The sequence below is a fragment of the Pipistrellus kuhlii genome, unplaced genomic scaffold (assembly GCF_014108245.1).
Source record: "Pipistrellus kuhlii isolate mPipKuh1 unplaced genomic scaffold, mPipKuh1.p scaffold_m20_p_3, whole genome shotgun sequence".
NCBI classification, from domain to species: Eukaryota; Metazoa; Chordata; class Mammalia; order Chiroptera; family Vespertilionidae; genus Pipistrellus; species Pipistrellus kuhlii.
This window is the reverse complement of record NW_023425529.1, coordinates 43,351,475-43,366,087: the sequence shown is the minus strand read 5'-3', so window position 1 is coordinate 43,366,087 and position 14,613 is coordinate 43,351,475. Positions and strand designations below refer to the sequence as shown.

At 43.6% G+C, this 14,613-nt stretch overlaps 1 protein-coding gene across 5 annotated transcripts in view; it reads left to right on the top strand.

Moving 5' to 3' along the window:
• The window catches only part of SLC11A2 (solute carrier family 11 member 2), a 41,393-nt gene extending 28,345 nt beyond the window's left edge, over positions 1-13,048 (top strand). For 3 of the 5 annotated variants that reach the window (XM_036457883.2, XM_036457884.2, XM_045587983.1), the window contains exons 12-17: positions 841-960; positions 1,184-1,333; positions 1,842-1,915; positions 3,708-3,861; positions 6,250-6,303; positions 11,631-12,314. In XM_036457883.2, coding sequence (XP_036313776.1) covers positions 841-960; positions 1,184-1,333; positions 1,842-1,915; positions 3,708-3,861; positions 6,250-6,303; positions 11,631-11,708 — 630 coding nt within the window. In that variant the 3' untranslated portion in view covers positions 11,709-12,314. The other 2 variants (XR_004991381.2, XM_036457885.2) reach the window with 2 other exon arrangements.
• Positions 13,049-14,613: the final 1,565 nt, after the last annotated feature.

Here is a 14,613-nt window from a genome sequence, read left to right as displayed (position 1 = left end):
TAGCTGGTCTTTTCTGTAGGTCCGCTTCAGAGCTAAGCATAGCTCCCTGTGGAGTGTCATTTATTTCAGAGTCCAGATGCTAGGCAAGCATTTTGGACTACACAGAAAGACTAAAGGATCAGCTAAAAAAAAATGAATTGTTTCAGCAGTTCCCAAGCTTGTGCTGATAGTAGAGTGTTGTACCGGTGTTAACTGGGGCACCTGGAGAAAGTGTAGCTGGTAAACTGGTGTTCGTTGGGGCTCAGGCCCTTTTCTATTGGTTACATCGTGAACCTCCAGGGGTAGAATGTGTATGATGTAGCATACACTCCTATTTTCTAAAATAGTGTGTTAAGCAGTATAATTTGGTAACTATAGTGTAGACTTTTTTTTAATCTTATTAATATTTCAGGTGTAGGTTGAGAATGAAGGCTTTAGGAGCTTGGGGAAGAGAAAGGACTAGGCTAAGGAATGAAGGACCATCCAGCAAAATTTAGGTTGAAAGCTTTGGAATGAAGTTAGGACTGAGTTGAGCTAACTCCGTGCTCTGCACAGCCCTGGGTTTAGCTGGGTGCATAGCAAAGAAGAGAGGCGTGCTGTTCGGGTATTGTCTAAACTAGGGGTGTCGAACTCAATCAGAGAAGGGGCCAAAATCGAAAATCCAGCCTAAATCTCGGGCCGAAAGGTTTACTGAACAGTCATAAACTGTCATTGTGATGGAAACGCAGCGGAGTGCAGTGATGACAGCGCGGTGCGGGCCACATTGCAAGGCCTGGCAGGACGGATTTGGCCCGCGGGCCTTGTGTTTGACACATGTGGACAGTTCACTGACACACCCTGCCTCTCCCTCCCGCTCCCCAGGGCATTGTGCTGGGCTGTTACTTCGGGCCTGCAGCGCTCTACATCTGGGCCGTGGGGATCCTGGCCGCAGGGCAGAGCTCCACCATGACAGGAACCTATTCTGGCCAGTTTGTCATGGAGGTAGGTGCTGCTTGACTGGTACAGACGAGAGCAGCGGTCGCCAGCCTCTCAGCTCCCCGGACCGCCAGCGGTCTGCGGACCGGTTGGCGACCGCTGGTCTAGAGGAAGGGGACATTGGCCTTTTGTTACGTATTAATCCCATGCGTTTAAGGTCTTCCTGAATCTCCCCAAAACTTTTTAGTTTCCTGTTCCCGACACTCATTCTGTTTCTGTTTTCTTCCAGGGATTCCTGAACCTGAGATGGTCACGCTTTGCCCGAGTGATTCTGACCCGCTCTATTGCCATTATCCCGACTCTGCTGGTTGCTGTCTTCCAAGATGTAGAACATCTAACCGGGATGAATGACTTCCTCAATGTTCTGCAGAGCTTACAGGTGAGGTCGCATTATGGACTGCCCTAGGTACCAAGCCGAGTGCCAAGTGCTGTGAAAATTTTAGAGGAAGAGCAAGGCATGGTCTTGGTCTGCAGTAAATGTGTGTGAAATCCCTGGCATCCAAAAGGCTTTTAGAAATAACTTACTTTCTTTTCTTTTTTTTTTTAAAGCCTATTGAAAGGCAATTATAATTGCATATAGGATACAAAATTATTATTGATTAAGCCAAGAAAATATTAAATGACATATAGGACACTGCTAGGTCCTAGGCAGGTTAAGACAAGGCAGAAACAAATATTTGTAAAGAACCTTATGATCATAATTGATGTTAGGTCAATGATAACTGTGCAATTTGAAAATAATGCTTGAGCATTTGGGATGATAAGAATAATTTTTTATAGAGTAAGTGAGTCACAGTCTGTGTTTCCCTTTCACTAATAGTGCTTCTCTCTGGGGTGACACAGGGACCCCCGGGAGCCCCATCTGATCTTGGGTTTTTCTTTTCCAGCTTCCCTTTGCTCTCATACCCATCCTCACGTTTACGAGCTTGCGGCCAGTAATGACTGACTTTGCCAATGGAATGTGAGTGTGCTCCTCTCAGTTCCCCAAAGCTGTGGGGAGGATGTCTCCATTGAGTAGGCCAGTCAAAAGACGAGTCCTAGAGGCTGGGGGTGGTTGCTAGCACTGCCTCCTCAAATCTTTGACCTAGAAGAGGAAGGGAGAGGAAGGGAGGGAGGGAGGGAGAGGGAGAGGGAGAGGGAGAGGGAGGGAGAGAGAGAGATCAATGATGGGAGTGAATCATTGATTGGCTGCCTCCTGCACATCCCACATTGGGGATTGAGCACAACCTGGGCTTGTGCCCTTGACTGGAATCAAACCCAGGACCCTTCAGTCTGCAGGGCAATGCTCTATCCATTGAGCGAAACCAGCTAGGGCTAGGCTAGAGCTTTTAACTCTTTTACTTCAGCCACTGAAGTATAAACCATCTTTTTATTTACTTTTTTGTTAGTCCTCACCTGAGGATATTTTTTTCCCCATTGGTTTTTAGAGGGAGTGGAAGGGAGGGAGAGAAGGAGAGAGAAAGAAACATGGATATGAGAGAGGCACATGAATTGGTTGCCTCCCTCATGCTACGACTGGGGATGAGGATCGAACCTGCAGCTCAGGTATGTGCCCATGACCAAGGAATCAAACCCTGACCCTTTGATGCATGGGTCGATACCACCAAGCACACCAGCCAGGGCTAAAGCATCTTTTTTATAAATACTTTTTATTGATTTTTTTAGAGAAAAAGGAAGGAAAAGGGAGAGAGAAAGAGAGAAACATTGATGTGAGAGTGTAACATCAATTAGCTGCCTCCTGCACACCCCCTTCTGGGGATTGAGCCTGTAACCCAAACATGTGCCCAGACCAGGAATCAAAGCAGCCATCTTTCAGGGCACAGAACGATGCCCAACCAACTAAGCCACACTGGCCAGGGCTGAAGTGTAAAGTGACTTAATTTCATATTAATGACCGGAATAAGAAGGGTGTAAGCTAATACCTTACATACACATCTTTTTATTATTATTATTTTTTTTATTTTTTATTTTTATTTTATTTTTATTTTTTTACCGAGGGGAAGGAAAAGGGATAGAGAGCTAGAAACATCGATGAGAGAGAAACATCGACTAGCTGCCTCCTGCACATCCCCCACTGGGCATGTGCCCGCAACCACAGTACATGCCCTTGACCGGAATCGAACCTGGGACCCTTCAGTCCACAGACCGACGTTCTATCCATTGAGCCAATTCAGTTTCAGCCACATCTTTAACAGATATGAGAGTAGTTGAAATTACTTGTTGGATCTCTAGGGACACTCGTGATTTGTTGCATTTTTAGGGACTTGAATAATAGAGGTTATTTGATAGTATTTTTTCCCCTCTCTTTGTCTCTCTGTCTAATTTTGGCTTATTTAACTAAATCTGGGGTAATTTTTTGTTTTGTTGTGTGTTTTATTTTTTTATTTTTTTTTGAGAGTACATTTATTAAAGCTGGGAAGATGAAACAAGGAAGGGTTTAGGATGGAAGAAGCAACAGGAGAGCACCCAGGTGACTCACTAGAAGTCAGAGAAAAGGGGGCCTTGGAGACAGGTGTGGGGATTTGTCTGCGAGGCGCTGACGCTGCCCATTGCTCCCCTGGTTGCAGGTCTTTTGGGGTCCCTTCGAGGCAGGGGGCACACGCCTGCGGGGGAGGCTGAGGGTACCTGATAGGGAGCACACCTGTTTTGAAATGCTGCTTACTCCTGCCCGGTCTGCCCCACAAGACGCAGCGCCCTGCTCTGCGTGGACAGGCGGGGCTGTTCCACCACTGACGGTGTTGATTCTTTTGCAGAGGCTGGAGGATTGCAGGCGGGATCTTGGTTTTTGTCATCTGCGCTATCAACATGTACTTTGTCGTGATTTATGTCCAGAGTCTTGGGCATATGGTTCTGTATGTGGTGGCTGCTGTGGTCAGTTTGGTTTATCTGAGCTTCGTATTTTACTTGGTAAGTCCAGTTGGGAGGGGCAGGGGCATAGGTATCGGGATGGCAGCGTGGGGCTGACTAACATTAGGAAGCACCCAAAGGAGCACCTATCAATCAATCTTCAGCTTATTGAGATCATTTTCATGAAATTGTTAAATCAGCTATGTTTAAACTGTACACACACACACACACACAGCCAGATTATTATGACCACCCGACGTTTGTAGGCGAACTAGCCGTATACCGCATCGTATGGGATATTGAAGCTGAAGGCCCATTTGAACACGTTTGCTGTTACCAAGGTAAAGCGTCTCCAATTCACACAGAAACACAAGGATTGAATAGTCGAGCCTTGGAAAAAAGTCGTGTGGTCCAATGGATCACGTTTCCAGTTGCATCATGCAGATGGCAGAGTGAGAATTTGGTGGAAACAGCATGAAAGCATGCAACCCACATGCATAAATACAACCATTCAAGCTGGTGGGGGCAGTGTTATGGTTTGGGGCATGTTTTCCTGGCATAATTTGGGTTCTTTAATTCGTGTGGAACAATGTCTGAATAGCACAACATACCTAAGTATCACTACTGATCAAGTTCATCCTATCATGTTGATGGTGTATCCCAATGGAGATGGCTTCTTCCAACAAGACAATGCACCATGCCATGGTGCTCGTATTGTGCAGGAGTGGTTTCAAGAACACAAAGGAGACTACCTTGCTTAGGTGGCCCCCACAATCACCAGATCCCAATCCCATTGAGCATTTGTGGGAAAAAGTTAAAAGAGCCATCAGGCTGCTAGTTCCACAGCCATCAACTCTCACAGACCAGACAGTGCTGTTCATCAGGCATGGTGTCAGATTCCTTCCATCACCTTTCCACATCTCGAGGAGTCAATGCCAAGAAGAATCGCTGCAGTATTGAAGGCAAAAGGTGGCCCAACAAAGTACTGATGGGGTGGTCATAATAATCTGGCCACTCAGTGTACACAAAACACACACACACACACACACACACACACACACACACTTACACACTTTTTTGGTTATAAACATTATTTATAATCATAAAGTTTGGTTCCTAAGAGCGATCATCTTTCTATTTCTGTCACTTCTGTTTAGTTTCCATTCTTAATAATTCCTAACAGGAGAGTGTAGGAACTAAACAAAGAGGATCAGTCTGGAAAGCAAAGAGTGGAGCAAAATGGGGTTGGAGAAAGGGGCTGTGCGGTGTGATTTCAGAGCTTTGGGGTGGATCATGTGGGTTCACAGCCCTGCTCTGCTACTTAATAGCTGTCTAGTAAGAAAATAAATAAGTTATAAATCACATTGCATTATTTTAGAATTAATAAAAAGTGATGGTTCTAAGACCACATAGAAAAGGAATGTAGAATTATGTGTACCCAGATAGTAAAATTTTTTTCAAAATTCTAGAGTAAATTATATAAAAATGGTAATAGTACTTGTCTTAAGATAATGGGATTATGGATATGTTATTTTTTTATTTTCCAAATCTATAGCATTATTTATATTAATGAAAAATGACTATAGCAGCAACTTCAAATCCACTTCCCTGTTCTATACAGGTTTCTCTGAAACACACAAGGGTTGAGGATCAGGGACAGCAGAATTTATACCTTATCTGCTGAGAATGGTTAAGGATGGAGGCTGGAAATCCACAATTAACCTAGTCCACATGCCAATGTCTGCCACAGGTTGATGGAGAAAAATCACTTTAGTGAATGTTGAAAAACGATGTCCTGAATTGATACATCCCCTTTTTTTTTGCTCTCCGGTAAACCTTAGGCACACTAAAATCATGCTGACCCTATATATGTTATAGGGACTTACTCTAAGGAAATCCAAGCAGCTGACTATGTCCTTGACAGGAATTGTTTTTAAAATTTTCTGTAGAAGGTAAAGGAATCCTTTATGCATGTTGGTCATGAAGGTGCCAAGTTGTCCTCAGGCAGCCCGAGACTTGAGATTATTGAAGACTGTTTTTTTAAGGCTGGAATGGGTTACTGCGGGTTAGCTCCAAAACATACGCTTCATAGAACAATTTCGGAGACTATTCAGTTGTATTAGTCTGTCATTCGTGCCCCTCCTCATGAAGAAAAGTGGTCTTTAGGGAACTCCAAGTCCGATAAAAGAAACTAACTGCAAACACCAAGCAGTAGGAGCAGAGGGAGCTCAGCATTGTCACTAGTGTGGAAACCTGGATGAAAAAGGAGATTCCAGGGTATTTTGAAGGGGGGTGGGGATGGGAATGACTTGGTGATAGAAGATAGGCAAAGCTGGGTGTCACGGAAGAGAGCGGGCTTGCCTCTGAGGAGCCCGGTTTTGAGCAGTCACATGGGTAAGAGGGCTCTTCAGAGGGGTTGGTGAATGATGGCGCTGCTTTCTCTTTCAGATTTGGCAATGTCTGATTGCTTTGGGCATGTCCTTCCTGGAGTGTGGGAGCACGGTAAGCACCTCTAAAGTCCTGACTGAAGAAGCCGCCGATGACTATACTAAGTAGACCCTGGATCAGTCTGTCTGGTCCAGGGAGCCATCAGAGCCAGTGTGTTTCTATGGTTTACTGTGTGAACATAGACAAAAGTATGTGCTGTTGCACAGACTGCATTTAGGATTCAGATGCTTGTTGGGAAAGACTTGCACTATGTATGAAAGATGGATTTTCTTCCTGACTTAGCCTGGGAACTGGGTCTTTGGAAAGCTATTGGCTGCTGTCATTTTAACACTACACTGAGCTGCTGAAGAGCCAGCTTATTTTATCCTTCTGAGAGATAAGTCTCTGTACGTGATTCTTAACCAGGCCATGTGTTAAAAAGGAATTGGAAAATGCAGTACATTTCATAACAGAAGTACACGATGGGTATGCAGATTTGTTTGTTAAAAGATAATGGATTTTAAAAGGCTGAGAAATACTTGTGCATACCCTTTCAATTATTTTAATTATAAGAAAGTAAAATCTCAACTAGAGTGGTTACATCCATATTAAATGTAGAATTGGGAGACCACCACCTCTGTCAGGTTTAGAATTCTTTCAGTTTATTTATTCTTTAAATTTCTCAGTGGAAGTCAAGAGGGTGAGAAAACATAAAGGTGATAAATGGACAAATAGCAAAACTCATCTGTAAGGTTACTGATCACCTCGAAAATCACTTAGAAGATTTTCCTCAGAGACTGAGCACTTACCAGGATTTTCTTGGGAGTCCTGACTTGAGTCACTTTTATGTTAATACACAGCTTTCTTGATACTTACTCTCACTCACATATAGTTGTAAACCTCTCCCTCCTCCAGGAGGGTGGTGATTTAGAAAGATGGTAGCATTTATAAACTGAAGCTGTCATGAGACTCTGGGGTAAGGAGAAAAGACCTGAAAGGAGAAGAAGCATCTGTTGTATTCCTAAGAGCCACCTACAGCATCGGCACGTCTGCCGAAGTGTGCCCACGCCGGCTTGCAAGGCAGCCGCGGAGCTGTGGACCTAACCGATGCCAAGCGCGCGCTCAGCAAGTCGGTAGGGTATCATGGTGGTTGCACAGTTCTCTTCAGCCGTTCCCTAAGAGGGAAAAACTTTTTGAGGCCAGCTGGAGGAGCTCTGGAGTCAGAGGAGATGGCTCCCTTCAGCATGAAGCTGCTGCTCATCACCTCTTGCGACATTTTACACGTGGAGACCGACTCTGTGATATCTCCAATATCAATTTACATTTGTGTGATGCAGATAATCAAGTCGTTTATAGCTGTTGATTTGGTGAGGACAGAAATGGGAACGGCATTGAATAACTTCTTTGGGAGGTGGGGCTTTCCTTCTGGAGATATGGTGGATTGATGTTCTCTGTCCATTTGAACACTAAAGGCATTATTGCTGGTACTTGGCACAGTCAAAAGTACAGACTGGATAGATTGTCTTTTGTAAGTCACTAAGGTGAACAACTGTTTCACTGACCATACCTTTATCTTAGCTGCTCAGTATCATGAAAGACACCTTTCCCCAACCTTTCCTCATCCCATCCGTCCTGAAGATACCGAAGAAGGACACCTTAGGCTGCTGTAGGTCTGCCTATAGTAGGCGAGGGCCAAATTGACGAAAAAATTCTTTGTAAAAACAGTACAGAAACATTTACCTTTGCCCTGAATCTGGTGGGCCCAATCAGTCTCAGATTCACAAATATTTAGAAGTCCAGGGAAAAACTGGCAGTTTTCCTTTCAAAGTTGTATTTACGACTTGCAAAATTGGAAAATTTCTTCCCAGTGAAATGGTACTTTATCATACGTGTGCGGAATGTGTCACAGTGTTAACAGCTCCCATGCGGTGGTCCATCTGATCGTCTCAGGAGTGCACTTCAGCCAGCACTCGGGCACAGTGCACGGCGTTCAGACCTTTGAGGTTTTCCGGTGCCGGCACACGCATTGTCTCGGCAGTGTCTCTAGGTGGAATGTTTAAGGGTACACAGTGACACTTTGTCAATCGGTCCTTGTTCTCCATAAATGTGATATGAAATAATTGTGCTGCTCCAGCCTCTGAGGGATTAACAGGGACGGGCAGAGCTGTGGTTTGGCTCTTGAGAGGTTGTCTAGTGCTGTTCGGAGTGCTTACAACTGAGTTTTCAGTGACCTCTTCACAATATGTAAACTTGGTTTGTAATTAAAAACATTTTTCTTTTTTCAATTTGGTTTCCTGGGTATTTTTTTAACCTTACAAACACTATTAAGAAGGGCCTCAAGAACTGAAATATCGAGACTTCATCCATCCCCTGGAATGACGTATTAAGCCCACTCTGTTCTTATTCCCTCTTTAAAAGGGATAGAGAAATAAATACTAGTAGGTTTAATCCTTAACTTGATGAATTGCAGACACCAAACACTAATTTCTGTTCACCCACATATTCAAATGTTTTTGCTATTGCTAAAGGTCACATCACTACCATCCTATATAATAAAAGGCCAATATGCAAATTGAACAGTGGAACAACTGGTCACAGTGATACACACTGACCACCAGGGGGCAGACACTCAATGGCTCCCAGACTGGGGGAGGGCACAGGCTGGGCTGAAGGACTCCCCACCCCCATCCCCACCCCCTGAGTGCACAACTTTCATGCACTGGGCCTTTAGTATTTAAATAAGAAACTTATTCTGCCTTTCTGTGCTCTAAACTGAACATTTTTCTAACTGTAGTCTTGTTTCACCATTGAAATAGGCATTTATATTCTGTATATACTGCCAATAAAAAGTAGGAATATTTGAAAAGAGAAACCAAAATTTCTTATCTTAAAAAAAGGAGTGATCCTGGCCAGTGTGCCTCAGTGGTTGAGCGTTGACCCAAGAACCAAGAGGTCACTGGTTCAGTTCCTAGCCAGGGCACATGTCTGGGTTCTGGGTTAAATTCCCAGTAGGGGGTGTGGAGGAGGCAGCCGATCCATCATGTTTCTCTCTTGATGTTTCTATCTCCCTCTCCCTTGCAAAACAAATAAATAAAAACATTTTTTTTTTAAAGTGAGCATTTTGGCAGACTCCATATAAATGGAAATGTTGGCACCATTTAGTGAAAACAAAGACAAGTTCAGGCATAGTGAACTACCCGCCCTGCCACCGACGCCTGACGGGAAAATCTAAGCATTTCATTTGTCCCAAGAGGGTCACCAGAACTTCATTCTCCCTTTTTCCGTTGCAAGCTTTCCCTGTCTTACAAGAGCTAAACACTTCGGTTATGCTGTAGAAGTAATCTGGGAGTTTCGTTCTCTCTGTTGTCCTATCTCATTTAGCTCTCTCTTCTTCATTTGGGTTTAATTTCAGGATGCATAACAATCTGAAGATCCTCAGTGGACCCAAGAACCTTTAACATTGCTCTCTAGAACTCTACTCTCTGCTCCTTCCTTGGTAGGACCGTGAATCAGAATGTGTCAGCCTCTCTTGACACCTTCCTTAGCTTCTTAATGTTTAAAGCGACTAACACTATGTTCTAGTCCTGCTCCAAGCACTCATAATCTCACTTAATTCTCTTAACAAGAGGATCAACTTCTATATAGGTGAGGCAACTGAAAGGCAAAAATAACTTCCCAGAGTTATAATTGCTAAAGGGCAATTGGCATTTGAACTTGAAGAGCTTAACTGCAGGGCCTACATTATCATTACCAAACCATCCTATGTAATACATAGTACACTCTTTGTGTGAGTTTAAGACACCAAGCTTCGGTGGTTAAAAGCACAAGAAACATCAACACATGGAAGCATTTGCTTGATACTCGGATTAGTATCACAATATATTTTAGCTCACAAGTTGCCAACTGGCAGACTACGGTAATTTTGTTTGGCCTGCGCTAAGTAAAAAAAAAAAAAGTAACGTTTTTGGCAGGTGTAGAAACTGGGCGGGCCCTCTATGATCCCACCCCAGCAGTAGCTAAGAACTAATAGTAAGTTTACTCATTTGCATCACCTCTCTGCCCCTGAGAGGGTATTTCAGATTATGTGCCATTTAGCCCCATTTCTCAATGTCGCAGAGCAGTATGACAAACTGCTAGCGAAGTTCTGTACGTGATACACTGGGATATAGGACTAATAATGCAATCCTGTTTACTCCCTAGGAGGCCCACCACCTTAGCTCATTGAGAACAGGGTGCAGTGAATTGTCAATATATCTGGCAATTGCTCTGGATTAGGAAACCCTGAGATGTTAAATCCTACAGTGAACGAACAAGCTATTCCTGAAGAGCTGATTTTCTGCCCCCCGGCCAGCGTGACTCAGTAGTTCCTACCTGGCCCGTCAGTTGAGACTAGTTTTGTCTTGGGCTCTAGGCAGTCACCACAAGCCTGCGAGGTGTACAGGGCAATTGGTAACATGTTAAAAGCAATCATACTTATTGAACACTAACACGAGATGGCATATTATGTACTTGGGATTTGCAAAGGTAGCATTTATTTCCATTTTACAAATCAGTAGGATAAGGTACCTGACTTCCGAAAGGCACCTGACTCGCCCAAGGTCATGGGAAGTGGCGGAGTTGGAGCCAGTGCCTTTCCCACTATAGCAGGAGCCTTTTCTTCCTACGGATTTACAGTCTGCGTTCTGCATTCTCTCACAGGCTGCTAGTGCCAAAGGGCAAGAACATTTCCAAAGCCCGGAGCAATGATAGGGCTAAATTAGACTCAGTGATTATCGCAGTGTATGGAGAGGAGAGAAAAAGTTCATGCAGCGTCACAGACCCCAACACAAACCATCTGGATTTGGGTCTGCAGGAGAAGGGGCTGCCGTGTGCTGTGAAAGCAGCCGAAGTGATTCTGATTCAGACTGACAGTTGGGAACCATAGGTCATCTCCCTCTCTCTCAGCCGTTTTGTGTGCGTGTGTGTGTGTGTGTGTGTGTGTGTGTGTAATGAAAGACTTTGCTCAGGAGCCGAAGGGTAATGGGGCTTAGGCTTTAGACCATTTGAAAGTTGATTTCTGACACACAGTACTAAAACAGAAAAGCAGCCGGTGCATTTGCCCGCATATCCTGATCAGAAGCACCCACCCATAGGCAAAGTATGTTATAAGAACAGTCAGGTGCAAACTGTGCTAAGGGCATTTGGCACTATTGCAATCCTTAACTATTTCAGCTCCTAGCTATTTTTTTTATATCTGAATTGGTAAGTCATTTCTTTTCCAAAATAAAAATGTAGCAGTACTGGAAAAAAAAAAAAAAAAAAAAAGGCCTATATCGATATATCGATATGCTATTTATAGATACGTGTCAGTTTTAATATTTAAATGCAAGTCAGTCTAACCCTTTCCATCTTTTTGTCCTTAGTACCATGTGGGATTGACGGGCCAGCCCGAACTCTACCTTCTCAACGCCGTGGACGCCGACTCCCTTGCGTCCAGATGACGGACGGCTGCGAAGACTGTAGAAGAGCCGTTTTCTCGTAGCCCAAGTGCCCCTTTACACATCTCTGTTAGTTCAGAGGTGAGTTTTGTTCAAATGTCTTGAACAAAATGCGAAGACTTCCTCATGGGAAGACTGTTAAAAGCTGACAGCTGTTAAGTGTAGGTCAGAGACCCACCCGCCTCACCACCGTCCTACTACAGCCGGGAGTCGGTCGATTGGCCTGTGATGGCTGCACACCCCATGGGTTTGTGTCTGAACTCCTGGCAGTAAGAAGTGTATGTATGTAAGTGGACCTGAACATAACAGTTTGGGTAGAGTTTTAAGGTTATAAAAATAGATTTTTTTGTGTGTTTAAAAAACACACACATTGTTCAGGCAAATCAGATCGCAAGTGAAAAGGGAAAGGGCGTAATGCTCTTTTTCAGAATGAACAGGCAAATGACTTAACTTTTAAAGTGGTGCTTAAATTTCATTTCAGTTTTAATCACCCAGACCCTTCGCAACTAATGGTACTAGCACATCATTTCTAAAGGAAGTATTTCTTATGTTTGGCAATCATATTTAATCCTAATTCTCAGTATGCTTTATTATTTTCTTGAATTTTTTTTCTGAAGTATAATGGTATTTTCCAAAGCACTTAATACCTAGTAATAAGATCCAGAAACCATACTTTAAAAAAAAAATTGATTTGAGAGAGAGAAAAACATTAATGTGAGAAAAACATCGATCGGTTGCCTTTGTACCCACCCCAACTGGGGATTGAACTTGCAACCTGGGTATGAGCCCTGACTGGAAATTGAACCCACTACCTCTTGGTCCACAGGACAAAGCTCCAATCAACTGAACCACACTGGCCAGGGCCAGAAACCATACTTTAACCTCTGATCATTTTCCCATGCTGCATTATGTAATACAGTACATTCTAACATTCAAAGTTTAGGTATAAAAATAAGGACCATCTAATATTTAACTTTGCAAGTCCCAACAAGATATAATGGAGGTATTCACTTTCTTTCTAGAATTTGTATAGTCCCACTATGTCTTTTCTCCCCACTTTTCCCATTAACAGTCCAACATCATTTCTAGGTCCAAAGCTTATTTCCAGGAGTGGCTTATATTTCTAATGTTGAATCTCCGAGGAAATGCTAAGCATTTTATTTCAATATATTTATACCAAGTAATAATATGAGATTAGAACTAGACTGGCACTTGGAAGATTAGTCCACATGTCACACACTGCCAGCCTGTGTGTGGCTTATATAGTTAGGCAATCCCTCTTCCTAACCAGATTGTTTTCCTTAAAATTTTTAAAATAAACATGTAATATTTAAAAATGGAAAGTGTTTGCATGATTATCTGTAAAATCAGAAGATTTCCAACACTGGGTTCACATTCCTGCCTGGGACTGCAGTTGCCTGGAACTGAATGGCAGCTATTCATTTAAAAAATATATAAATATATGTTTTTATTGACTTTAGTGAGAGAGAGGGAGAGGGAAGGAGAAAGAGAGGGAAAGAAACATCTGTCGGCTGCCTCCTGCACTAATGCTGGTGGGTCTTGATCCAGCATCTAGAAGGGTTCTGGAATTTGGAGAAGGGGCTGTGTTTAAATAAGAGTATAGAGATGAAACATAATTTTGAAGGCATATGTGGGAGCAGAGGAGCTTGGCTAAAGAAACCAAGTTCTCCTTGTCTCAGGACCCCTTGCTTTTTATTAACGCAAACTGTCCTAAGGCAAGGTGGAGATATACACATCAAAGGGTAGGGTTTTGTACAGAAGCATTGTCAGATTGGGGAATTGCCTTCGGCTGTTTAGGTGTTTGGCCAGCTGGAAGCAAGAACATGCAGATGAAGATGCCCTCAGCTGTCTGGCAGCAAGCAATCATCCTTTTCAGATTTTGGGAAATGCCGTTAGCCATTCCAGCAGGCCATAACATATGTGACTCAGCACTTGTTGAGTCCCCAAGTTCCATCAACCTTTTGATGAAATTCTTGCAATTATGACGTGCTGGAACTAGCTTCCGGCACTGCACAACCTCTGGGGATCAAATGGGCAACATTTTAAAAAATGTATTTTTGTTGATTTCAGAGAGGAAGGGAGAGGGAGAGAGAGAAAAAAAATCAATGATAAGAGAGAATCATTAATAGGCTGCCTCCTGCATGTCCCACATTGGGGATTGAGCCCGCAACCTAGGCAAGTGGCCAGACCAGGAATCAAACAGTGACCTCCTGGTTCATAGGCTGATGCTCAACCACTGAGCAACACTGGCAAGATGAAACTGGCAACATTTTTAATGCATGGGATGAAACTCAATTGAGCCACACCAGCCAAGGCACAGCTATCTTTTTTTGTTTGTTAATTCTCACCTGAGTATATATTTTCCATTGATTTTTAGAGAATGGAAGGGAAGAAAAAGGGAAGGAAAAGAGGGGGGGGGGGGGTTTGAGAAAGACACATTGATTGGTTGCCTTATACACATGCCCATTTGTGGCTGGGGATTGGACCTCAAGCCCAGGGAATCAAACCCGAGACAATTTCGTGTGCTGGCCGATGCTCCAGCCATGGCCATGAGGAGCTGTCCATTTTAGCGGTATATACTTCAGGGTGGATACATCCCTTCACTCATTTCCTTCCAGCCCCAAAGGCATTGAGTTTGTAAACCCTGCAGCCTTCATGTGATTTTTTTTTTTAAATATATTTTATTGATTTTTTACAGAGAGGAAGAGAGAGAGATAGAGAGTTAGAAATGTCGATGAGAGAGAAACATCGACCAGCTGCCTCTTGCACACCCCCCACCGGGGAAGTGCTCGCAACCAAGGTACATGCCCTTGACCGGAATCGAACCTGGGACCTTTCAGTCCGCAGACCGACGCTCTACCACTGAGCCAAACCGGCTTCGGCCTTC